The sequence below is a fragment of the Eubalaena glacialis genome, chromosome 11, assembly GCF_028564815.1.
Source record: "Eubalaena glacialis isolate mEubGla1 chromosome 11, mEubGla1.1.hap2.+ XY, whole genome shotgun sequence".
NCBI lineage: Eukaryota > Metazoa > Chordata > Mammalia > Artiodactyla > Balaenidae > Eubalaena > Eubalaena glacialis.
In genome coordinates, this window is record NC_083726.1 from 75061234 (window position 1) to 75088489 (window position 27256).

Genomic DNA, 27256 nt, shown 5'->3' on the forward strand with positions numbered 1-27256 from the left:
TCAACCCAAATTTCCTTGATATAGCCTTTCCAGAGAATTCAGTTGTAACTTTATAGTAGTATTTTTAAATAATTATATTAATAAAATCTATTATTAGAGTATCCTTAGTTGCTATGTACCTCAATAAACACATATAGAATGTGTTATTTTTACCATTTCACATGATCATAAAACAATTGAGGAAAAAATGGAACTTTAATAAAGCAATATTTTTTGGGTCCTTAATTAATATATACTTTTATGAAATATTTTTGTATAATTTCATCAATATTCCCTTCACATAAATTTTCAAAATAGCAATTTTCATATTCTATTAAATCATTTTGAGTAACAGTAAATCAAATAACAAATTATGTAGACATTTAATTTAAATCTCATCCTGATTGAATTTTTTAAAACTTAGTAGCTAAGAGTGTCTTCTTTTAAGTTCTGTTTTTACTTTTTTTTAATTTTGAGAATGCATATTCAACATATTATTAGGCTTATAAACACAATAAGAAATTAAGCATTGCAAAACAAAATTATAATTAAGAGTTTTTATGAGATAAATTTTCATATCTGTTCATCAAAGAGAATTGACAGATTTCAGAAGTCATAAAGAAGACATAAATAATATTAAATGAATCTTTTAAAGAAGTTACAAAGTTTTTAAAATAAATTTTATTTATTTATTTATTACTTACTTACTTAGTTACTTATTTATTTATTTTTGGCCGCGTTGGGTCTTCGCTGCTGTGTGTGGGCTTTCTCTAGTTGTGGCAAGCGGGGCTACTCTTTGTTGCGGTACACAGGCTTCTCGGTGTGGTGGCTTCTCTTGTTGCGGAGCAGGGGCTCTAGGTGCGCAGGCTTCAGTAGTTGTGTCACGCGGGCTTCAGTAGTCGTGACTCGCGGGCTCTAGAGCGCAGGCTCAGTAGTTGTGGCACACGGGCTTAGTTGCTCCGCGGCATGTGGGATCTTCCCGGACCAGGGCTGGAACCCCTGTCCCCTTCATTGGCAGGCGGATTCTTAACCACTGCAACACCAGGGAAGTCCCAAAGTTACAAAGTTTTTTAAATTAATTTTTATTGGAGTATAGTTGCTTTACAGTGTTGTGTTAGTTTCTACTGTACAGCAAAATGAATCAGCTATACATACACACATATCCCCTCTTTTTTGGATTCCCTTCCCATTTAGGTCATCACAGTGGATTAAATAGAGTTCCCTGTGCTATACAGTATGTTCTCATTAGTTGTATATTTTATACATAGTATCAATAGTGTATATGTGTCAATCCCAATCTCCCAATTAGAAGTTACAAAGTTTTGCTTCTTCAAATTCCTTTTACAAAGAAAACATTTGGCAGCCTTATGCATATTGATACCTTTGAGGTCCCATAAATTGCTACAGTGAACTAAGTGGTGCTCCAGTTACTAAATGAAATATTTCTGGGTAAACGAGATACTTAAGTGTTTAACAGAATATACTCTCTAAAATCTAGGTAATTATGTATTTATTATTTATTAATCATGTTGAGAATAATAAAAATTTACTATGGGAATAAAACCACATGTCTTTTAGCTGGCTAAATAGAAATTCTTTTGTATCTGCTTTTTTCTTTTTTTTAAAAAATAGAAGTATAGTTGAGCTACAATGTTATGTTAATTTCTGGTGTGTAGCAAAGTGATTCAGTTACATATATATTCTTTTTCATATTCTTTTTTAAATTGACCTATAGTTGATTTACAATGTTAATTATTGCTGTACAGCGAAGTGATTCAGATATATATATATGTATATATATATATACACACACACACACACACACACACATTCATACATATGTATACATTCTTTTTATATTCTTTCCCATTATGGTTTTTCATAAGATATTGAATATAGTTCTCTGTGCTATACAGTAGGACCTTGTTGTTTATCCATTCTATATGTAAAAGCTTACATCTGCTAATCCCAACCTCCCACTCCATCCCTCCCCCAAACCCCTCCCCCTTGGCAACCACCAGTCTGTTATCTATGTCTGTGAGTCTGTTTCCATTTCATAGAGGGGTTCATTTGTGTCATATTTTAGATTCCACATATAAATGACATCATATGGTATTTGTCTTTCTCTTTCTGACTTACTTCACTTAGTATGATAATCTCTAGTTGCATCCATGTTGCTGCAAATGACATTATTTCATTATTTTTTTATGACTGAGTAGTATTCCATGGAATAAATACACCACATCTTTATCCATTCATCTGTCAATGGACATTTAGGGTGTTTCCAAGTCTTGGCTATTGTGAATAGTGCTGCTATGAACATAGGGGTTCATGTATCTTTTTTTTTTGTTTGAATTTTTGAATTTTATTTTATTTTTTTATACAGCAGTTTCTTATTAGTTATCCATTTTATACATATTAATTTATATATGTCAATCTCAATCTCCCAATTCATCACACCACCACCACCACCACGCCCCCCTGTGCCACTTTCCCCCATTGGTGTCCATACGTTTGTCCTCCACATCTGTGTCTCTATTTCTGCCCTGCAAACCGGTTCATCTGTAGCATTTTTCTAGATTCCACATATATGCATTAATATATGATATTTGTTTTTCTCTTTCTGATTTACTTCACTCTGTATGACAGTCTCTAGATCCATCCACATCTCTACAAATGACCCAATTTCGTTCCTTTTTATGGCTGAGTAATATTCCATTGTATACATGTACCACATCTTCTTTATCCATTCGTCTGTCGATGGGCATTTAGGTTGCTTCCATGACCTGGCTATTGTAAACAGTGCTGCAATGAATATTGGGGTGCATGTGTCATTTTGAATTATGGTTTTCTCTGGGTATGTGCCCAGTAGTGGGATTGCTGGGTCATATGGTAATTCTATTTTTAGTTTTTTAAGGAACCTCCATACTATTTTCCACAGTGGCTGCACCAAATTACATTCTCACCAACAGTGTAGGAGGGTTCCCTTTTCTCCACATCCTCTTCAGCACTTGTTATTTGTAGACTTTTTAACGATGGCCATTCTGATTGGTGTGAGGGGGTACCCCATTGTAGTTTTGATTTGCATTTCTCTAATAATTAGTGACTTTGAGCATCTTTTCATGTGCCTATTGGCCATCTGTATGTCTTCTTTGGAGAAATGTCTATTTAGGTCTTCTGGCCATTTTTGGATAGGGTTTGTTTGGTTTTGTATTTGAGTTCAATGAACTGTTTGTATATTTTGGAAATTAAGCCTTTGTCAGTCACATCATTTGCAAATATTTTCTGCCATTCTGTTGGTTGTCTTTTCATTTTGTTTATTGTTTCCTTTGCTATGCAAAAGCTTGTAAGTTTGATTAGGTCCCATTTGTTTATTTTTGTTTTAATTTTTATTGCCTTGGGAGACTGACCTAAGAAAACATTGGTACAATTTATGTCAGAGAATGCTTTGCCTATGTTCTGTTTTAGGAGTTTTATGGTGTCATGTCTTATGTTTAAGTCTTTAAACCATTTTGAGTTTATTTTTGTGTACAGTGAGAGGGTGTGTCCTAACTTCATTTATTTACATGTGGCTCTCCAACTTTCCCAATACAACTTGCTGAAAGACTGTCCTTTTCCCATTGTATATTCCTGCCTCCTTCATCGAAGATAAACTGACTGTAGGTGTGGCATATTCTTTTCCAGTATAGATTATTACAAGATGTTGAATATAGTTCCCTGTACTGTACGGTAGGACCTTACTGTTTATCTATTTTATATATAGTAGCTTGTATCTGCTAATCCCAAACTCCTAATTTATCCCTCACTTTCCCCTTCCCCTTTTGGTAACCATAAGTTTGTTTCCAAATGAACTTATTTACAAAACACAAACAGACACACAGTCATAGAAAACAAACTTATGCTCTTTTTTAAGATATTGCCCTTTCACATAGGTAGATAACTTAAACCTAAGTTGAAATGAACTTTTTTGTCTCCATAATGGTTTATTGAATGCCTACTATGTGCCTGTAGTACTGTACTAAGTGCTCTACATTGCTTTATGAAAACCTACTGCTTCATTTAATCCTCATAACAAATTCAATAAAGTGAGTTACTTTATAAATGACGTAACTATAGCTCAGAATTTGGGTCACATTGCTAGTGAATGGTGAGATTGGGATTCCAGTCCAGAACCATCTCTCCAAAGCCCATTATCACAACCATGACTCTATACTGTCTTCCCCAAAATGTAGATATAAAATATAATTTCATCAAATATTTCCAGTTAATCAAGTCTTATGATGGAATCCTGTAGAAACACCATTGAAATGAACGTTCAGATGTATTTTAATCATTGCAGTCTCAGTTATGTATTGTGTCATGGCTGTTCTGTGGATTGAATTATATTTGGGGTTTATGCTAAGGATATCTAAACTTCTGATTTACATTAAGTTGGAACTGGCATCACTTTTTAAGTTAGCTAAATTACTGACTCCCAATATTTCCTTGTATTTCTTCTTAGTAGTCTCAGAATACCGACTAAAAAATTGTTCACTGGCCCTGATGGTCAGTATCTATTTTATGCTACTGTTATTATTACCAGATATTAATTTAAGATAATACCACATTATATAAATGCTTAAAATGATGGAAATAAACAAATAACTTTGTGTCCTAATTCTGTTTTTAAAAAATATATGGTTAGACTGGAGAGGGAAGAAAATCAGAGAGCAGGAGAAGACATACGGAATATGGTAGAAGAAAAGTGCCTAGAAATGGTGCAGCCACTTGGGAAAACAATTGGTCAGTTCCTCAAAAAGTTAAACAGAGTTACCATATGCCCCACTCCTAGGTGTATGCCCACTATTCATAATAACCAAATAGTGGAAACAACTGAAATATCCAGATTAACAAAATATGGTGTATCCATACAATGGAATTTAATTCAGATATTAAAAGGAATGAAATACTGCTACATGCTACAACATAGGTGAACCTGAAGATATTATGCTGACAGAAAGAAGACCACATATTGTGTGATTCCATACATATGAAAATATGTGAAATTTCCAGAATAGGCAAATCCGCAGATACAGAAAGTAGATTAGTGATTGCCAGGGCTTGGGAGGAGGGAAGAACTAGGAGTGCGTGCTCTTAGGTATGGAGTTTCTTTTGGGGGTGAAGAAAATGTTCTGGAATTAGATACTGGTGATATTTACATGAGCTTGTAAATATACTGAAAATCATTGAATTTTACACTTTAAAAGGGTGAATTTTATAACGTGAATTATATCTCAATTTTAAAAATATGACTAGAGATTCCTTATGTTTGCAAAGACTCCATTGAAAACCTTATTACATGAATGCATATATGTATAATTGAAATATAAATATTTTGATTTTCAAATGTTAGTTAAATCTGTTATAAAATAAATTTTTGTGCTATCTATCCTTTAACTAAATCATTTGCATGTTATGGGAAAATAGGTAGAGAATTGATCTACAAACACAGTTTGTATTTAAAACCTTTAATTCTCTCTCTCTCTACACACACACACATCTTTTTTTTTTTAAGTAAGTTGCTGTAAATAAATCTTCACCCCTAACTTCTTTAGGGTGTACAGTTGACCCTTGAGCAATGCAGAGGTTAGAGGCACTGACCCCAGCACAGTTGAAAATCCATGTATAATTTATAGTCGGCCCTTTATATCTACGGTTCCACATCTGCAAATTCAACCAACCACAGATTGTGAAGTACTGTAATATTTCCTATTAAAAAAAACCCATGTATAAGTGGACCCATGCAGTTCAAACCCATGTTACTCAATGAGGAACAGTATTTTCAAAGAGCAAGAATAGTCTCTAACATAGACATAGTATGATGATCAAATTCATGAAAATTAACATTGATATAATATTATCTGAACATACTTTTGTTGGTTCTCAAACCGCCCCTTGTACACAGAGGGCAAGAAGAGACAGAAGAAAGAGGCAGACCACTCCAGATTGGTGGATGGCAGGTTTAATAAGCAAGGGAATTTACATTTGAGGCTTGTCATGGGCAGCCTCAATATGAGCCTCTCCACTTCTATCCACCAGAATCTTAAAAGTTTATATAGAGGCTTTAATGGGGTTCGGTCATGTATACCATCCGTATGGTCTCAACACCACATTGCTCCCTCAAGTCTGTGTCCTTGAAAATAGTTGGCGGCTGTGGGAACTGTGGGTTAAGCATACATTCCAAGGTCAGGGAAGGGGGTTGGAGCATCAGATTGCCTGGGTCCAGCTCACAGGTCAACTGGCAGTGAAGTCCTCTTGATTACCTCCTCCAACAACTTTCCACATTCAAATTTTTCCAATTGTCATAATACTATTCTTTATAATAACTTGTTTTTCTCAGTCCATCATCATACATTGTACTTTAGTTGCCATGTTGCTCTAGTTTCTTTTAATGTGAAAGAATTCCTTAGCCTTTATTTGTTTTTTATGACATTGATATTTGTAATGAGTGCAGGACTGTTGTTGTTGTTGTATATTCATAAAGTCCCACAATTTGGGTTTATCTGATAGCTTCCTAATGATACAATACAGTTTACACATTTTTTTGCAATAATACTACCTGCATTAGTTTCCAAGATCTACTGAAACCAAAAACTTGCTGGTCTGAAACAACAGAAATTTATTTTCTCACAGATCTAGAGGCCAGGAATCCAAAATCAAGGTGTTGGCAGGGTCACCCTCCTTCTGGAAGCTCAAGGGGAGAATTTTTTCTTACCTCTTCCAGCTTCCAGTGGTGCCCGGCATTCCTTGGCTTGTGACAGCATAACTCCAATCTCTGCCTCTGTCTTCACATGACTTTCCTCCCTGTGTTTTTCCTCTTCTTTAAAGGTATTTATTGGATTTAAGACCCATCTGGTTAATCCAGGATAATCTTATCTCAAGATCCTTAACTTAATTACATCTGCAAACACCTTTTTTTTTTTCTAAATAAGGTCACATTCACAAATAATAGGGGTTAGGACTTGGACGTATCTTTGAGGTCCACAATTCAACCCTCTATACTTCCTAAATGCTGTTGTGACCTTCTCAAAGGATAGTATCAGGATGCAGCAAATGTACAGAGAACGAGGAAATAGATTTTTGTTCAAAAAATTATGAATTCATGCTGATACTCTAATTCAAATTAAACATTACAGTATATTTTTCTCGCCTTCCCACATTTCATATTTGTATCTTCCTTCTTCCACAGTGAGAACCTTACCTCCTAACGTTATTAAAATGTTTACTTACTTGGTCAATCTTACAACATAGTTTCAGAATTGCTACACCTATAGCAACAAGAAACATGAACAATTAGTTTTAAGGTTTCTTTGTGGTTCTTTTGGTTTTCAACTGAAATTATGTAATCAAATTTGAAAGTTACTTGGATCAGTCCCTCCTCCCTGTTTTATGTGGTTATGTTATTCATTTGATATACTTTTCAGTTAATTTGTTTCTGTTTGTATTCAATTTTAGGGTTTCTTCCTTCCTTTTACTGGTTAAATTTTTTAAAAAATAATAACACTTTAACATGATTCTAAGAGTAAAAACTATATAGAAAGTATTCTTAAAGAGGTCTTTCCCTCCCTTATCTATTCTGCCTTGTTCCTCCCATCTCCTATAGGTAACTGATTTCATTAGTTTCTGGTTTACTGTTTCCTTTTGTAAATATAAGCAGACAGATGTATATTTTCTTATTTTGCTTTCATTTTACATAGAAGTGGTATACTACATATTAGTGGTTCTATCAAATGGGGATGGTTTTGTCCCCTAAAGGGACAAAATAATATTTGGAGACTTTTTTTTTTTGGTCACTGCTGCAGTGGATGCTAGTAGCATCTGGAGCATAGAGATCAAGTGTTCTGCTAAACATCCTATAATACACAGGATATACCTCAGTGACAAAGAACTATCTGATTTAATATCTCCATAATACCACTGTTGAGAAACCCAGCTATATATCTACTTTGCACTTTGCTTTTCAACTTAACAATATATTATGTAAATCACCCTATATCAATTCATAGAGATCTTCCACATCCTGTTTTATAGCTGCACAGTGCAGGTTCTATAGTTTATTCAGTCAGTCTCCTTTGTATGCGCATTTAGGTTCTCAATATTTTGCAGTTACAAAGAATGCTGTAATGGATAACTTTACACATTTTTTTGTTGATGGTGGTGTATTTTTGGAAGTATATCTTTAAAATAAATTCCTAGAAGTGGGTCAAAGACCAGATGATATATTGGTTTGTAGAATCCTCTCCAAAGCGTTGTACCATTTTGCATTTTCACATTGTATGAAAGTACCTTGTGTCTCCATAGACTTGCCAATTGAGTGAGTTGTCAAGCTTTTGAACTTCTACCAATGTGCTAAGTAAGAAACTCAGTATAGTTTTAACTTGCATTTCTCTTATTGTGAATGATATTTTTTAAGTTTTGTTTGTTCACATTGCTGGGTCAAAACCTCAAATTTTATGTTTAACCCAAATAGTTTTAGATGAAATACAGAAGCAACAATTATAAAATACAACAGAACAAGTATGTATTTCTGTGCTGAAAACATCCAAGTATTTCTTGTAGAAACTTTTCTTGTGGCTATGTCTCTATATGTTTTTACATGAATATAACAGCGTTTTATCCTGCCACGCCTGAGAAATACTCATCACCAGGTAATAAATATAATCCTAGAAATATGATATTTAAAGTCTGCTCTGGAGTTTTCAGACCACCAGGATGTCACACTGAGTAAACGAAACTGATTTTGTACTAAGATTCTTGTGTTCTTGGTGTTTTACAGGCCGTACATGTCTCTTGGAAGTCTTCGGGATCAAGTCATTTATCCAGATTCAGTGGATGACATGCATGATAAAGGCTATACAGACCACGATCTAGACTGTATTCTACATAATGTTCACCTCTACCATATAGTTCAAAGAGAAGGAGGTAAAGTCTATAATTTGTGTTTTTTTCATGTATTTAAATTAATTTTTAACAAATAAACTTGGGTTTAATTTGAATGTATGCTGTTGTTGGAACATAAGCACGCAAGTAAAGATGGAGTTTACAGCTTTTGTTGCTTTTCCATTATTGACATGCTCTTTTCTGCTTATGTTATATTTCATGCAGCACACTAAGCTTTTTACTAAGTCTGCTGCTAGCATTTGAAAACAGTTTTTTTTTTTTTTTTTAGTCATATTTTAATGTACATGTGTCCCTGAGGCCATAGTCAATCTAAATGTATGTAAAGTTCATGACAGAAATATTCTCCTGTCAAGCTCTCAGCTTACATTAAATGTAATAATTTGAGAAGTAGGTATCACAGAACTTATTTATTTTCAGACCCACAGTCTTACCAATACATTTTTTTCTCTAAAGCAACAAATAGAGAATTAGATAAAATATAGACACTTCTGTACTGTAGTATTTCAACATAAAACATACTTTTGAAAAAGTAGGAAAAACAGTTATACATATTAGCTCAAAAAAGATTTACTTTCAAAAAAACAAAATTACTTTCAAATAACTTGATAAAAATATAATTTGATAGCCTAGAAAAACTAATGAAATAGCAAGCTAGAATTCTAGGTTAAATTTTGCATGGGTTTTATGTTTTATTTTTTAGCCCATTAACATTATCAAAAGAAGCAGGGTAGTACAGAAATTAAGAATGTAAGCTTCAAAGTCAGAGTTCTGGAATCAAGTCTTAAATAGCTGGGGAACCTTCAAGATGGCGGAGGAGTAAGACGTGGAGGTCACCTTCTTCCCCACAAATACATCAAAAATACATCTACATGTGGAACACCTCCTACAGAACACCTACTGAACGCTGGCAGAAGACCTCAGACTTCCCAAAAGTCAGGAAATTCCCCACGTACCTGGCCGTGTGGCTGACAGGGTCTCAGTGCACCGGTTGGGTGTCACGCCTGAGCCTCTGAGGTGGGAGAGCCGAGTTCAGGACATTGGACCACCAGAGACCTCCCGGCCCCACTTAATATCAGTCAGTGAAAGCACTCCCAGAGATCTCCATATAAACGCTAAGACCCAGCTCTACTCAAGGACCAGCAAGCTCCAGTGCTGGACACTGTATGCCAAATAACTAGCAAGACAGGAACACCACCCCACCCATTAGCAGAGAGGCTGCCTAAAATCATAAGTTCACAGGCACCCCAAAGCACACCACTGGACGCAGTCCTGCCCACCAGAAAGACAAGATGCAGCCTCATCACCAGAACACAGGCACCAGTCCCCTCCACCAGGAAGCCTACACAACCCACTGGACCAACCTTACCCACTGGGGGCAGACAACAAAAAACAATGGGAACTATGAACCTGCAGCCTGTGAAAAGGAGACCACAAACACAGAAGTTAAGCAAAATGAGAAGACAGAGAAATATGCAGCAGATGAAGGAGCAAGGTAAAAAACCCACCAGAACAAACAAATGAAGAGGAAAAAGGGAGTCTACCTAAAAAAGAATTCAGAGTAATGATAGTAAAGATGATCCAAAATCTTGGAAATAGAATGGAGAAAATACAAGAAACGTTTAACAAGGACCTAGAAGAACTAAAGAGCGAACAAACAATGGCGAACAACACAATAAATGAAATTTAAAATTCTCTAGAAGGAATCAATAGCAGAATAACTGAGGCAGAAGAATGGATAAGTGACCTGGAATATAAAATAGTGTAAATAACTACTGCAGAGCAGAATAAAGACAAAAGAATGAAAAGAATTAAGGACAGTCTCAGAGACCTCTGGGTCAACATTAAATGCACCAACATTCAAATTATACGTGTCCCAGAAGAAGAAGAGAAAAAGAGACAGAAAATATTTGAAGAGATTATAGTTGAAAACTTCCCTAATATGGAAAAGGAAATTGTCAATCAAGTCCAGGAAGTGCAGAGAGTCCCATACACGATAAATCCAATGAGAAACATGCCAAGACACATACGAATCAAACTATCAAAAATTAAATACAAAGAAAAAATATTAAAAGCAGCAAGGGAAAAGCAACAAATAACATACAAGGGAATCCCCATAAGGTTAACAGCTGATCTTTCAGCAGAAGCTCTACAAGCCAGAAGGAAGTGGCAGGACATACTTAAAGTGATGAAAGGGAAAAACCTACAACCAAGATTACTTTACCCAGCATGGATCTCATTCAGATTCGACGGAGGAATTAAAAGCTTTACAGACAAGCAAAAGCTAAGAGAATTCAGCACCACCAAACCAGCTATACAACAAATGCTAAAGGAAATTCTCTAGGCAGGAAACACAAGAGAAGGAAAAGACCTGCAAAAACCAACCCAAAACAATTAAGAAAATGGTAATAGGAACATACATATCGATAACTACCTTAAATGTAAATGGATTAAATGCTCCAACCAAAAGACATAGACTGGTTGAATGGAAACAAAAACAAAACCTGTATATATGCTGTGTACAAGAGACCCACTTGAGACCTAGGGACACATACAGACTGAAACTGAGGGGACGGAAAGAGATATTCCATGCAAATGGAAATCAAAAGAAAGCTGGAGTAGCAATTCTCGTAACAGACAAAAAAGACTTTAAAATAAAGACAAGAGACAAAGAAGGACACCTCATAATGATCAAGGGATCAATCCAAGAAAATATAACGATTGTAAATATTAATGCACCCAACATAGGAGTACCTCAATATATAAGGCAAATGCTAACAGCTATAAAAGGGGAAATTGACAGAAACACAATAATAGTAGGGGACTTTGACACCCCACTTTCACCTATGGACAGATCATCCAAAATGAAAATAAATAAGGAAACATAAGCTTTAAATGACACATTAAACAAGATGGACTTAATTGATATTTATAGGACATTCCATCCAAAACAACAGAATACACTTTCTTCTCAAGTGCTCATGGAACATTCTCCAGGATACATCATATCTTGGGTCACAAATCAAGCCTTGGTAAATTTAAGAAAATTGAAATCATAGCAAATATTTTTTCTGACCACAACACTATGAGACTAGATATCAATTACAGGAAAAAAACTGTCAAAAATACAAACATATGGAGACTAAACAATGCACTACTGAATAACCAAGAGATCACTGAAGAAATCAAAGAGGAAATCAAAAAATACCTAGAAACAAATGACAATGAAAACACGACGGCCCAAAAGCTATGGGCTGCAGCAAAAGCAGTTCTAAGAGGGAAGTTTATAGCAATACAATCCTACCTCAAGAAACAAGAAACATCTCAAATATACAACCTAACCTTACACCTAAAGCAATTAGAGAAAGAAGAACAAATAAACCCAAAAGTTAGCAGGAGGAAAGAAATCATACACATCAGATCAGAAATAATTGAAAAAGAAATGAAAGAAACAATAGCAAAGATCAATAAAACTAAAAGCTGGTTCTTGGAGAAGATAAACAAAACTGATAAACCATTAGCCAGACTCATGAAGAAAAAGAGGGATAAGACTCAAATCAACAGAATTGGAAATGAAAAAAGAGAAGAACAACTGACACTGCAGAAATACAATGGATCATGAGCGATTACTACAAGCAACTATATGCCAATAAAATGGACAACCTGGAAGAAATGGACAAATTCTTAGAAAAGCACAACCTTCCAAGACTGAACCAGAAAGAAATAGAAAATATAAACAGACCAATCACAAGCACTGAAATTGAAATTGTGATTAAATATCTTCCAACACATATGGACACCACAGGGAGAAAGTGGTGGGTGGGGATGGTGTGATGAATTGGGAGATTGGGATTGACATACATACATTAATATGTATAAAATAGATAAATGATAAGAACCTGCTGTATAAAAAAATAAATAAAATTAAATTTAAAAAAATCTTCCAACAAACAAAAGTCCAGGACCAGATGGCTTCACAGGTGAATTCTATCAAACACTTACAAAAGAGCTAACACTGATCCTTCTTAAACTTTTCTAAAATATAGCAGAGGGAGGAACACTCCCAACTCATTCTATGAGGCCACCATCACCCTGATACCAAAACCAGACAAACATGTCACAAAAAAAGAAGACTACAGGCCGATATCACTGATGAACATAGATGCAAAATTCTCAGCAAGATACTAGCAAACAGAATCCAACAGCACATTAAAAGGATCATACACCATGATCAAGTGGGGTTTATTCCAGGAATGCAAGGATTCTTCAATATACGCAAATCAATCAACGTGATACACCATATTAACAAATTGAAGGAGAAAAACCATATGATCATCTCAATAGATGAAAAAAAAGCTTTTGACAAAATTCAACACCCATTTATGATAAAAACCCTCCAGAAAGTAGACATAGAGGGAACTTATGTCAACATAATAAAGGCCATATATGACAAACCCGCAGCAAACATCATTCCCAATGGTGAAAAACTGAAACCATTTGCACTAAGATCAGGAACAAGACAAGGTTGCCCACTCTCACCACTATTATTCAGAATAGTTTTAGAAGTTTTAGCCACAGCAATCAGAGAAGAAAAAGAAATAAAAGGAATCCAAATCAGAAAAGAAGAAGTAAAACTGTCACTGTTTGCAGATGACATGATACTATATAGAGAGAATCCTAAAGATGCTACCAGAAAACCACTAGGACTTATCAATGAATTTGGTAAAGTACCAGGACACAAAATTAATGCACAGAAATCTCTTGCATTCCTATACACTAATGATGAAAAATCTGAAAGAGAAATTAAGGAAACACTCCCGTTTACCATTGCAACAAATAGAATAAAATACCTAGGAATAAACCTACCTAAGGAGACAAAAGACCTGTATGCAAAAAACTATAAGACACTGAGGAAAGAAATTAAAGATGATACAAACAGGTGGAGAGATACACCATGTTCTTGGTTTGGAAGAATCAACATTGTGAAAATGACTATACTACCGAGATACACCATGTTCTTGGTTTGGAAGAATCAACATTGTGAAAATGACTATACTACCCTAAGCAATCTACAGATTCAATGCAGTCCCTATCAAATTACCAATGGCATTTTTTACAGAACTAGAACAAAAAAATTCACAATTTTATGGAAACACAAAAGACCCCAAATAGCCAAAGCAATCGTGAGAAAGAAAAATGGATCTGGGGGAATCAGGCTCCCTGATTTTAGACTATACTACAAATCTACAGTAATCAAGACAGTATGGTGCTGGCAGAAAAATAGAAATATAGATTAATGGAACAGGATAGAAAGCCCAGAGATACACCCACACTCATATGGTCACCTTATCTTTGATAAAGGAGGCAAGAATATCCAATGGAGAAAAGACAGCCTCTTCAATAAGTGGTGCTGGGAATACTGGACAGTTACATGTAAAAGAATGAAATTAGAACACTCCCTAACACCATACACAAAAATAAACTCAAAATGGATTAAAGACCTAAATGTAAGGCCAGACACTATGAAACTCTTAGAGGTAAACATAGGCAGAACTCTCTATGACATAAATCACAGCAAGATTTTTTTGACCCACCTCCTAGAGAAATGGAAATAAAAACAAAAATAAATAAATGGCACCTAATGAAACTTTAAAGCTTTTGCACAGCAAAGGAAACCATAAACATGACGAAAAGACAACCCTCAGAATGGGAGAAAATATTTGCAAATGAAGCAACTGACAAAGGATTAATCTCCAAAATATACAAGCAGCTCATGCAGTCAATATCCAAAATAAACAACCCAATCCAAAAATGGGCAGAATACCCAAATAGACATTTCTCTAAAGAAGACATACAATTTGCCAACAAACACATGAATAGATGCTCAACATCACTAATCATTAGATAAATGCAAATCAAAACGCCAATGAGGTATCACCTCACACTGGTCAGAATGGCCATCATCAAAAAATCTATAGACAGTAAATGCTGGAGAGGGTGTGGAGAAAAGGGAACCCTCTTGCACTGTTGGTGGGAATGTAACTTGATACAGCCACTATGGAGAACAGTATGGAGGTTCCTTAAAAAACTAAAAATAGAGCTACCATATGACCCAGCAATCCCACTACTGGGCATATACCTTAGAAAACCATAATTCAAAAAGAGTCATGTACCACAACATTCATAGCATCACTATTTACGATAGCCAGGACATGGAAGCAACCTAATTGTCCATCAACAGATGAATGGATACAGAAGATGTGACACATATATACAATGGAATATTACTCAGCCATAAAAAGAAACGAAACTGAGTTATTTGTAGTGAGGTGGATAGACCTACAAACTGTCATACATAGTGAAGTAAGTCAGAAAGAGAAAAACAAATACCATATGCTAACACATATATATAGAATCCAAAAAAAATTGGTTCTGAAGAACCTAGGGGCCAGACAGGAATAAAGACGCAGACGTAGAGAATGGACTTGAGGACATGGGGAGGGGGAAGGGTAAGCTGGGATGAAGTTAGAGAGTGGCATGGACATATATACACTACCAAATGTAAGATAGATAGCTAGTGAGAAGTAGCCACATAGCCCAGTGAGATCAGCTCACTGCTTTGTGTCCATCTAGAGGGGTGGGATAGGGAGGCTGGGAGGGAGACACAAGAAGGAGGAGATATGGAGATATATGTATACGTATAGCTGATTCACTTTCTTAAACAGCAGAAACTAACATATTGTAAAGCAATTATACTCTAATAAAGATGTTGAAAAAAAAATCTTAAATAGCTCTGTTCTCTGTATCTTCACCTGTAAAGTGGGGATAAATATCTACCTTATAAAGATTCTGTGAAGATTAAGTTAGACTGTATGTAAAGTATTTAAAACAGTGGCACATAGTAAATTTGCAAGAATCAGTTGCTAAAGGTAATAGAACTAGTTGATATTGATACCATGATATTTTGTCTTTGTGTGATGGTACTTGATATTTTATATAGAAAGTTCACATGTATTATTTTATTGATCCTTACAATAAGCAAATGAGTTAGGCAAAAGAGGCATTATTCTATTTATTTTATTGTGTTTATAATATCATAATTCATAAGTGCTGTAAATATGGAAAGCAGGTTTTCTTTTTGTTTCATATGGTCAACTTTTTCCCAGTTTTAAAACACTGTGGCTGAATAATAGCTGCCTGTTAATTTTGGGTAAGTTTGAAATCGAACAATCTGAATAGAAATTTATAATAAACATGAGATATTCTATCCCTTTAGAAGTCAAAAGAAATTCTGGAACTGTTTTTCAGAATTTTCCAACCTTAATAATGTAATAGTAATTGTTATGGTTTATTGAGTACTTACTCTGCAGAATATAACATATTAAGCAATTTACAATGTCATCCTGTTTAATATTTGTGACTGCCTGATGATGTGGGTTTTACCAACTCCCTTTTACAGATGAAATTCAGAAGTTTAATAGTTTCCCCAGGGCCCTCAGCAAGTCGTGGGACAGGGATTCAAACACAGATGGGACTTGAAAGTCAATATTCTATATTAGGCTATGCCACTGCTCTATGCTATCTTAGCTTCTTAGATGCTAATAAGACTTGCTATATCCTTACACATAAAAAAAAAAATGCTAAGGAAACCCACTTTACTTGCCTAGTCCTTAAAACATGAAACGTGTTTTAAAGCAAAGCAGGAAAGCATTTAAATTTGCAAGGACATCACTTACTCTGGAAGAAGCCTGCTGAAGTTCTAGTAAGATTAGCTAACACTTTGCTTAGAGATATTCTTTGCTTTAGTAAAAGATGGATTTTAAAACTATGTTTTATTCCATCAAAGAGATTACAAAATAGAAAGGAGTAGAAGTGTTAATGAATAGACGTGAACTAAAGCAGTTTGTTCATCTTTAGGAAGCAGGAAAACTGTTCACTTCTTAGCTAATTTATTCTCACTATTTCAACATCAGAGATGATATTATGACTCAGAGTTTTGATTTATATGTTCTCTGATCATGAAATATTGCCTACTAAAACTTTTGGGTTTAGTGGAACAAAGGACATGATTTATTTAAATACATAATATTAAAGCTTCCTTTGACCCAAATACTTTTGTCTTGTGCATTCTCAGTTGAGGGGGGAAATTTTTTTAACCCCAGAATTTTTCTCCACTGTGTAGCAACCTGAACCTATTTGTCAAATCCTCACTTATGTTTCATAAATGCTATAAAGTTAAGTCATAGAGAAAATTTTATTTCAACAGTTTTCACTAGAAGCAAGAACTTTGAACCACATGGCATTTAGAGATTGTTTTTTCCTAATATAAAATTATGTTTTTAAATAGATAGAAAATTCCTGGAAGTTTGCCCAAGAATGAACACTGGTCCCTACTGGGGAGTATCATTGGGAAACAGGGAAAATCTTATTTTCAATCTAGGGCACAAGAAACAATGAAACTCTACTTCTTATTTCCTTTCCCTTTGACCAAGTTTATTTAGAAATTTTAATAAAGATGAAAATTCAGCTGAGGAAGAATAAAGAAAGCAAAGAGCCTGGATTTTTTCCAAATGGAAAAATTAAGCCTTGAATACTTTGGGATTTGGAAATGTCGTGTGTGTGTGTGTGTGTGTGTGTGTGTGTGTGTGTGTGTTGTGTGTGTATGTGAAGTTTTGACAGTCATTTTCCTCTTTGAAAATCAGGCTTTGCCTAGTCTGCTCCGTTTTATGATATTCCCACTTCAGAAAAATACTTGATATGGCTGTCTTCCTAATAGACTGCATGGTTTTGTTTCTAAGTAACGTTTTTTTCTTATTACAAAATTAAGAAAAGCCATAAAAATAATTTTAAAATAATAAAATTTTCAAATATTATAAAAATGTATAGCTTAGAAAGTAAAAGTCTCATAATTCTATTCCCAGAGAGGTTGTGTATGTGTGTTTATTTACAGAAATGCAATCATAATTTATATATGTATATGTGTTCTTGCTTCTAGTGAAAATAGTAGAAAGAAAATTTTCTCTATGACTTAATTGTATAGCATTTATGAAACATAAGTGAGGATTTGAAAAATAGATTCAGATTGCTATACAGTAGACAAGTGTTCTGGGCTTAAAAAATTTTCCCCCTGCCAACTGAGAAGGCAAAAGAGAAAAGTATTTGAGTCAAAGGAAACTTTAATTTTACATATTTAAATAAATCATGTCCTTTGTTCCACTAAACTCAAAAGTTTTAGCAGGCAATCGAAAAATCTGCAGCAAAAATCTGCATATAACTTATAGTAGGCTGTCTCTAACCAAGGTTCCTCCATATCTGCCGTTCTGCATTTGCGGATTAAACCAACTGCAAATTGTATAGTACTGTAGTATTTACTATTGAAAAAAATACATGTTTAAGTATTTCACAGTTCAGTCTGTGTTGTTCAAGGGTCAACTGTATACAAACACACACACAATTCTGCAATTTGGTTTTCCATATAAAAAATATTCTAGGTACGTTTCTATATCAGTATGTATTGACCTAACCTATTTTTTTAAAAAATAGAAGGCTTGCTTTTTGAATAAATAGCCAAAAGAAAGTCCTGCATATAAATAGACCTGCATATAAATCCTAACTCTAATATATAGCTGTGTAAAATTTGATATATCAATTTCTCCATGAATTTCAGCTTATCGACCTATAAAATAAAACTAATAATAGCTACCTAATAAGGTTGTGAAATATATAATGAGAAAACTCATATAAAGTGCCAGGCAGATGGAAACCATTTAAGTTAGCTCCTGTCATACCCTTTGTAGACTTTGCAATAAGCCTATGCAAATCTGTTGATCTTTTCTCCCACCACCCTCCAAATTAAGTCTATCAACTCTTTGGAGATATTCAGAAACAAACACATTTTCAGAGTGTCAGTATTTGGAATTCTTAGAAGACGTTTTGTCAATGTAAGTAATTATTACTGGTAAAAAATATCAAATCTAAAATAAAATGCTTAAAAATAAGGCTCTCTAGCTTATCCAAGCATTTCTGAGAAATATCAGGTTCTTTGTGTTAATAACTTAAACTTGCTAGGAATCACTTGTCTAGATAAAAACTGTAAAAGATGCTCTCTTTAGTTAAAAGATGCTTTATAAAATATATACTTATATATATTTTAAAGGATGGGATGCTGTTATGGACTGGAAAGATGTCCTGTCAGGAGGGGAAAAGCAAAGAATGGGCATGGCTCGCATGTTTTATCATAGGTAAGTATATTATACTAAAGTAATGACTATTCCATTGTTGTAACCAAAAAATGTTTGGCTAGGATTCCGTGCCCTCATCTTTAGTCTGAAAATATTTTTCTGAAAAACTAGTGCTTAGAATTTACAGTTTTTTAATTTCCTAGGTTATTTTTTTAATGTGACAGAAATCTCCAAGTATTTAAAAAAATTTTTTTATGTTGAGTAATGTTAGATGACAAAATTAAATTTTTATATGTCCTAAGTTTGAAAGTAGGATTATTACTAATTTTAAAATGTGAAGAATACATAACCACTGTTATACTGTTGTGAACACAGGAGGTAGACATTCAGTAATACTTCTCAATTAAATTATTAAATTCAAACTAAATTAACTTTCTAACCACTTAGTAGCCTATAAAACTTAGTAGTGCTCTCCTCCTTGAAAATCAGAGGCATATCCAATGGAAAAAGGAACCAGCCAGCCTAAGTCTTAATGGAGTCAGAAATAGAGATGCAGGAAAAAATTTCTCTTGATAAAACTTTTCTATTTGCAACCAGCTTCATAGCCTTTTGAATTCAAGGTACCAAACATAAGACATTGGAAAGAAATATTAAAGCTATTCTGATTTGTTCCTCTTTTTTGTCCTATTCTGTGAAGAATAAATACCCTTTTTTTTAACGTTAAACCTCTGGCAATGAGAACCTGAGTTGTTACTCACTTTTAATACTTATATCTTGGGCAAAAAAGCCCGAGTTATGTGCATGAATGCCTGAATAGACCATAAGCTGGGGCATATGCCATACCCTTGAAGAAGCTGCAGTGGAAGCAATAATACCTTCATAGGGAACTTTTAAAAGCTGATAAAAACCACACACAAAAAAATTATCAAGTAAGCCTCATTAAACACTTAGCAACAAGTTGGCTACCAATTTTTAAAAAATCTTTTATTATGGAAAAACCATTAAAACTTCATCTAAGAGAGAAAATTGTAAGATGAACCCCATATTCTTAACACACTGATTTAATACAGGACTTGATTTATCTATTTTTTATTTATGAAGCATTTTAAAGCAAATCCAAAATCATGGAATTTTTTCATTAAATACTTTGGCATCAATCTCTGAAATATTAGGATATTTTCTTACATAATATATCATAATCATAACTAAAAATTTGATAATAATCATTTAAAATCATGTAATACCTGGTTCATATTCATTTTCCCTGATTGTCTCAAAAATATCTTTTTATGCTTGGTTTGTTCAAACCAAGATCCAAACAAATTTTATATACTGAATTTTGTTGTTATATATCTCTTAATTATTTTTTTAATTTAAAGAGTCTCTTCTTCTCCCTGCCTCTGTCCCCTTCCCCCATCTTTTATGCCATTGACTTGTTAAAGAAACTGGGTCAGTTGCCCTGTAAGAATGTTGTCCTTTCTAGGTTGATCTGATTGCTTCCTCATGAGATCCCTTTACCTCTTTCCTCAGTCTCCTATTTGTCTTGTAAACTGGAAATTAGAGCTAAAAGCTTGATTATATTTAGGTTCAGCCTTTTTGGTAAGAATATAACATAAAATATTTATCATTAAAAAAATAATTTAAACAACTTTATTAAATATAATTATATGTTTATATTATAAAAGTAGAAAATTAGATAAGTAAAAATAAGAAAAAATCTGTTGTCTCACTACCTGTAACACATAAAATTTTGGTATAGTTTTTTTCTCTATTTTGGTATACAAAAGTTGGTTGTTATTTTTTAATGTAACTACTTTCATAAAGTATATTGCAGTTTATATCCCTCTTCTTTTTTTTTGGCCACACCACACGGCTTGAAGGATCTTAGTTCCCTGACCAAGGATCGAATCCAGGCCCGTGGCAGTGAAAGCACAGAGTCCTAACCACTGGACTGCCAGGGAATTCCCTATATCCCTCTTTTTATTTTGTATGCTATTATGTGTACTATTATGTAATAGCTAGCCAGGGTTTATTTATTAGTATTATCATTAGTGTTATTATTATTATAAATTTATGTACCAAATACATAAATGTATTTAAGTATACAATTCTATGACTTTTGACAAATGTATATACATTATGTAACCAATATCCCAATTAACATAAAGAATGTTTCCATCACCGTAGAAAGTCTCTCATGCCCCTTTCCAGTCAAATCTCTCCATAGACAATTTCTGTTCTGATTTCTATCCTCATAAATTACTCCTCCTGTTCTACAATTTCATATAAATTAAATCATACAAATATGTATTATTTTTGTGTTATACCTGGATTTTATTAATGAAAAAATATTGTGTAATAACATGGTATTTGTAAGAATGACACGGTTAGTTCAAGAATATGGCAAGCTAAAGAAGTATGAACCAAAATTTGTGAACTCAGAATTTTTAGTGAAGTGCATTTTGGAATGACCTTTTTGAGATGATTTGGTGAGATTCAAGAGTAAACTTTACAGTGTGTCGTTTATGACCAGCTGTTACCCACTATTACCCTGAATCTGTTTGAGCCTCGTCCATAAATACTCAGTAATATGATCCCTAGCATAATTGGTGAAATGTAATATGATGGAATGTAAGGTATGACCATAAATTTCTCACTATGTCAGTGTGTTAATAAGATAAGCTCTGTAAGAAAAAACAACAGGCATTAATAAAAGGTGCTAACCTAAAGAGATTTTAAGTACATATAACTTAAAATAAATACTTGAAACTCTTGTATCTAAAATATTTTGGATATAATGTGATACTGAATAAAAATAAAGTTATAACAGTGGAAAGAATTTAGTGCTCCACGGAAAGATGAGGGAAGATGAGCAAGTTGAAAACCAGAATTTATTGAAAATAAAATAAAATGAAATAGACATGCTAAATCCAGTGAAGGACCTGCACTGTTGGTGGGAATGTAAGTTGGTGCAGCCACTGTGGAAAACAGTATGGAGGTTCCTCAGAAAACTAAAAATAGAATTACCATATGATTCAGCAATCCCACTCCTGGGCATATATCTGGACAAAACTATAATTCAAAAAGATACATGAACCCCTATGTTCATAGCAGCACTATTCACAATAGCCAAAACATGGAAACAACCTAAATGTCCATCAACAGATGAATGGATTAAGAAGATGTGGTACATATATACAATGGACTACTACTCAGCCATAAAAAAGAATGAAATAATGCCATTCGCAGTGACATGGATGCAACTAGAGATTACCATACTAAGGGAAGTAAGTCATAAAGGGAAAGACAAATACCATATGATGTCATTTATATGTGAAATCTAAAATATCACACAAATGAACTCCTCTATGAAATGGAAACAGACTCACAGACAGAAAGAACAGACTGGTAGTTGCCAAGGGGGAGGGGCTTGGGGGAGGGATGGAGTGGGAAGTTGGGGTTAGCAGATGTAAGCTTTACATATAGAATGGATAAACAACAAGGTCCTACTATATAGTACAGAGAACTATATTCAATATCCTGTGATAAACCATAATGAAAAAGAATATCAAAAAAGAATGTATAGGGACTTCCCTGGCAGTCCAGTGGTTAAGACTCCACGCTTCCAATGCAGGGGGTGCAGGTTCAATCCCTGGTCAAGGAACTAAGATCCCACATGCCACACAGCATGGCTGAGGAGGGGGAAAAAAAAATGTGTGTGTGTGTGTGTGTGTGTGTATCTGAATCACTTTGTTGTACAGCAATGATCAACACAACATTGAAAATCAACTATACTTCAATAAAAAGTAAAAATAGGGCTTCCCTGGTGGCACAGTGGTTAAGAATCCACCTGCCAATGCAGGGGACACAGGTTCGAGCCCTGGTGTGGGAAGATCCCACATGCTGTGGAGCAACTAAGCCCGTGCACTACAACTACTGAGCCTGCCCTTTAGAGCCTGCAAGCCACAACTACTGAGCCCACCTGCCACAGCTACTGAATCCTGCATGCCTAGAGCCTGTGCTCCACAACGAAAGCAGCCACTGCAATGAGAAGCCCGCACACTGCAACGAAGAGTAGCCCCAGGTCGCCACAACTAGAGAAAGCCCACACACAGCAACAAACACCCAATGCACCCAAAAATAAATAAATAAAATAAATAAATTTTTTTAAAAAGTAAAATTTTTTAAAAATCGAGTGAAGGAAACGTATAATAATGAGAAAGTGCCTCCCCTCATTCTCAAAGGATTAATAACAAGATTTGAGTTGTAATGTGGAGCACTTGAGCTAACTAAAATGGAGAACTTTGGCAAGGAGTATTAAGTATCAAAATTGTATACTCTTTTTGAGAGGATTTTAATTTTTTTGAAAGGATTACTATTTTTATTATTTTTATTTTGGGGGGGTACATTTTCTTTTTTTTAACAACTTTATTGGAGTATAATTCTTTACAATGTTGTGCTAGTTTCTGCTGTATAACAAAGTGAATCAGTTATATGTATACATATATCCCCATATCCCCTCTCTCTTGCATCTCCCTCCCACCCTCCCTATCCCACCCCTCTAGGTGGACACAATGCACTGAGCTGATCTCCCTATGCTATGTGGCTGCTTCCCACTAGCTAGTTATTTTACAATTGGTAGTGTATATATGTCCATACCACTCTCTCACTTCGTCCCAGCTTACCCTTCCCCTTGCCTGTGTCCTCAAGTCCATTCTCTACATCTGCATCTTTATTCCTGTCCTGCCCTTAGGTATGTCAGAACCTTTTTTTTTTTTTTTTTAGATTCCATATATATGTGTTAGCATACAGTACTTGTTTTTCTCTTTGTGACTTACTTCACTATGTATGACAGACTCTAGGTCCATCCACCTTGCTACAAATAACTCAATTTCATTTCTTTTTATGGCTGAGTAATATTCCATTGTATATATGTGGCACATCTTCTTTAACCATTCATCTGTCAATGGACACTTAGATTGCTTCCATGTCATGGCTATTGTAAATAGTGCTGCAATGAACATTGTGGTACGTGACTCTTTTTGAATTATGGTTTTCTCAGGGTATATGCCCAGTAGTGGTATTGCAGGGTCTTATGGTAGTACTATTTTTAGTTTTTTAAGGAACTCCATACTGTTCTCCATAGTGGCTGTATCAATTTACATTCCCACCAACAGTGCAAGAGGGTTCCCTTTTCTCCACACCCTCTCCAGTACTTATTGTTTGTAGATTTTTTGATGATGGCCGTTCTGACCGTTGTAAGGTGATACATCATTGTAATTTTGATTTTGCATTTCCCTAATGATTAGTGATGGTGAGCATTCTTTCATGTGTTTGTTAGCAATCTGTATATCTTCTTTGGAGAAATGTCTATTTAGGTCTTCTGCCTATTCTTGGATGGGGTTGTTTGTTGTTTTGATATTGAGCTGCATTAGCTGCTTGTATATTTTGGAGATTAATCCTTTGTCAGTTGCTTCATTTGCAAATATTTTCTCCCATTCTGAGGGTTGTCTTTTTGTCATGTTTATGCTTTCCTTTGCTATGCAAAAGCTTTTAAGTTTAATTAGGTCCCATTTGTTTATTTTTGTTTTTATTTCCATTTCTCTAGGAGGTGGGTCAAAAAGGATCTTGCTGTGATTTATGTCATAGAGTGTTCTGCCTATGTTTTCCTCTCAGAGTTTTATAGTGTCTGGCCTTACATTTAGGTCTTTAATCCATTTTGAGTTTATTTTTGTGTATCATGTTAGGGAGTGTTCTAATTTCATTCTTTTACATTTGGCTTTCCAGTTTTCCCAGCACCACTTATTGAAGAGGCTGTCTTTTCTCCATTTTATATTCTTGCCTCTTTTCTCAAAGATAAGGTGACCATATGTGCGTGTGTTTATCTCTGGGCTTTCTATCCTGTTCCATAGATCTATAGTTCTATTTTTGTGCCAGTACCATACTGTTTTGATTACTGTAGCTTTGTAGTATAGTCCGAAGTCAGGGAGCCTGATTCCTTCAGCTCCGTTTTTCTTTCTCAAGATTGCTTTGGCTCTTTGGGGTCTTTTGTGTTTCCATACAAATTGTGAAATTTTTTCTTCTAGTTCTGTGAAAAATGCCATTGGTAGTTCGATAGGGATTGCATTGAATCTGTAGATTGCTTTGGGTAGTAGAGTCATTTTCACAATGTTGATTCCTCTAATCCAAGAATGGGGTATATCTCTCCATCTGTTTGTATCATCTTTGATTTCTTTCATCAGTGTCTTATAGTTTTCTGCATACAGGTCTTTTGTCTCCTTAGGTAGGTTTATTCCTAGGTATTTTATTCTTTTTGTGGCAGTGGTAAATGGGAGTGTTTCCTTAATTTCTCTTTCAGATTTTTCATCATTAGTGTATAGGAATGCAAGAGATTTCTGTGCATTAATTTGTATCCTGCTATTTTACCAAATTCACTGATTACTCCTTCTAGTTTTCTGGTGTCATCTTTAGGATTCTCTATGTATAGTATCATGTCATCTGCAAACAGTGACAGTTTTACTTCTTCTTTACCAATTTGGATTCCTTTTATTTCTTTTTCTTCTCTGATTGCTGTGGCTAATACTTCCAAAACTATGTTGAATAATAATGGTGAGAGTGGGCATATTGTCTTGTTCCTGATCTTAGTGGAAATGGTTTCAGTTTTTCACCATTGGGAATGATGTTTGCTGTGGGTTTGTCATATATGGCCTTTATTATGTTGAGGTAAGTTCCCTGTATGCCTACGTTCTGAAGGGCTTTTATCATAAATGGGTATTGAATTTTGTCAAAAGCTTTTTCTGCATCTATTGGGAAGATCATATGATTTTTCTCCTTCAGTTTGTTAATATGTTTTATCACATTGATTGATTTGCGTATATTGAAGAATCCTTGCATTCCTGCGATAACCCCCCCTTGATCATGGTGTATGATCCTTTTAATGTGCTGTTGGATTCTGTTTGCTAGTATTTTGTTGAAGATTTTTGCATCTATGTTCATCAGTGATGTTGGCCTATAGTTTTCTTTTTTTGTGACATCTTTGTTTGGTATCGATATCAGGGTGATGGTAGCCTCGTAGAAAGAGTTTGAGAGTGTTCCTCCCTCTGCTATATTTTGGCAGAGTTTGAGGAGGATAGGTGTTAGCTCTTCTCTAAATGTTTGATAGAATTCGCCTGTGAAGCCATCTGGTCCTGAGATTTTGTTTGTTGAAAGATTTTTAATCACAGTTTCATTTTCAGTGCTTGTGATTGGTCTGTTTATATTTTCTATTTCTTCCTGGTTCAGTCTCAGAAGGTTGTGATTTCCTAAGAACTTGCCCATTACTTCCAGGTTGTCCATTTTGTTGGCATATAGTTGCTTGTAGTAATCTCTCATGATCTTTTTTATTTCTGCAGTGTCAGTTGTTACTTCTCTGTTTCATTTCCAATTCTGTTGATTTGAGTCTTATCCCTCTTTTTCTTCATGAGTCTGGCTAATGGTTTATCAATTTTCTTTATCTTCTCCAAGAACCAGCTTTTAGTTTTATTGATCTTTGCTACTGTTTCCTTCATTTCTTTTTCATTTATTTCTGATCTGATGTGTATGATTTCTTTCCTCCTGCTAACTTTTGAGTTTATTTGTTCTTCTTTCTCTAATTGCTTTAGGTGTAAGGTTAGGTTGTATATTTGAGATGTTTCTTGTTTCTTGAGGTAGGATTGTATTGCTATAAACTTCCCTCTTAGAACTGCTTTTGCTGCAGCCCATAGCTTTTGGGCCGTCGTGTTTTCATTGTCATTTGTTTCTAGGTATTTTTTGATTTCCTCTTTGATTTCTTCAGTGATCTCTTGGTTATTCAGTAGTGCATTGTTTAGTCTCCATATGTTTGTATTTTTGACGGTTTTTTTCCTGTAATTGATATCTAGTCTCATAGTGTTGTGGTCAGAAAAAATATTTGCTATGATTTCAATTTTCTTAAATTTACCAAGGCTTGATTTGTGACCCAAGATATGATGTATCCTGGAGAATGTTCCATGAGCACTTGAGAAGAAAGTGTATTCTGTTGTTTTGGATGGAATGTCCTATAAATATCAATTAAGTCCATCTTGTTTAATGTGTCATTTAAAGCTTATGTTTCCTTATTTATTTTCATTTTGGATGATCTGTCCATAGGTGAAAGTGGGGTG

The 27256-nt window shown here is 34.6% G+C and overlaps 1 protein-coding gene across 4 annotated transcripts in view; it reads left to right on the forward strand.

Moving 5' to 3' along the window:
• The window catches only part of ABCD2 (ATP binding cassette subfamily D member 2), an 80866-nt gene that overhangs the window by 37019 nt on the left and 16591 nt on the right, over nucleotides 1-27256 (forward strand). For all 4 annotated transcript variants that reach the window (XM_061205398.1, XM_061205399.1, XM_061205400.1 and 1 more), the window contains 2 exons: nucleotides 8795-8940; nucleotides 19073-19157. In XM_061205398.1, coding sequence (XP_061061381.1) covers nucleotides 8795-8940; nucleotides 19073-19157 — 231 coding nt within the window. The remainder of the gene's footprint in view (nucleotides 1-8794; nucleotides 8941-19072; nucleotides 19158-27256) is intronic.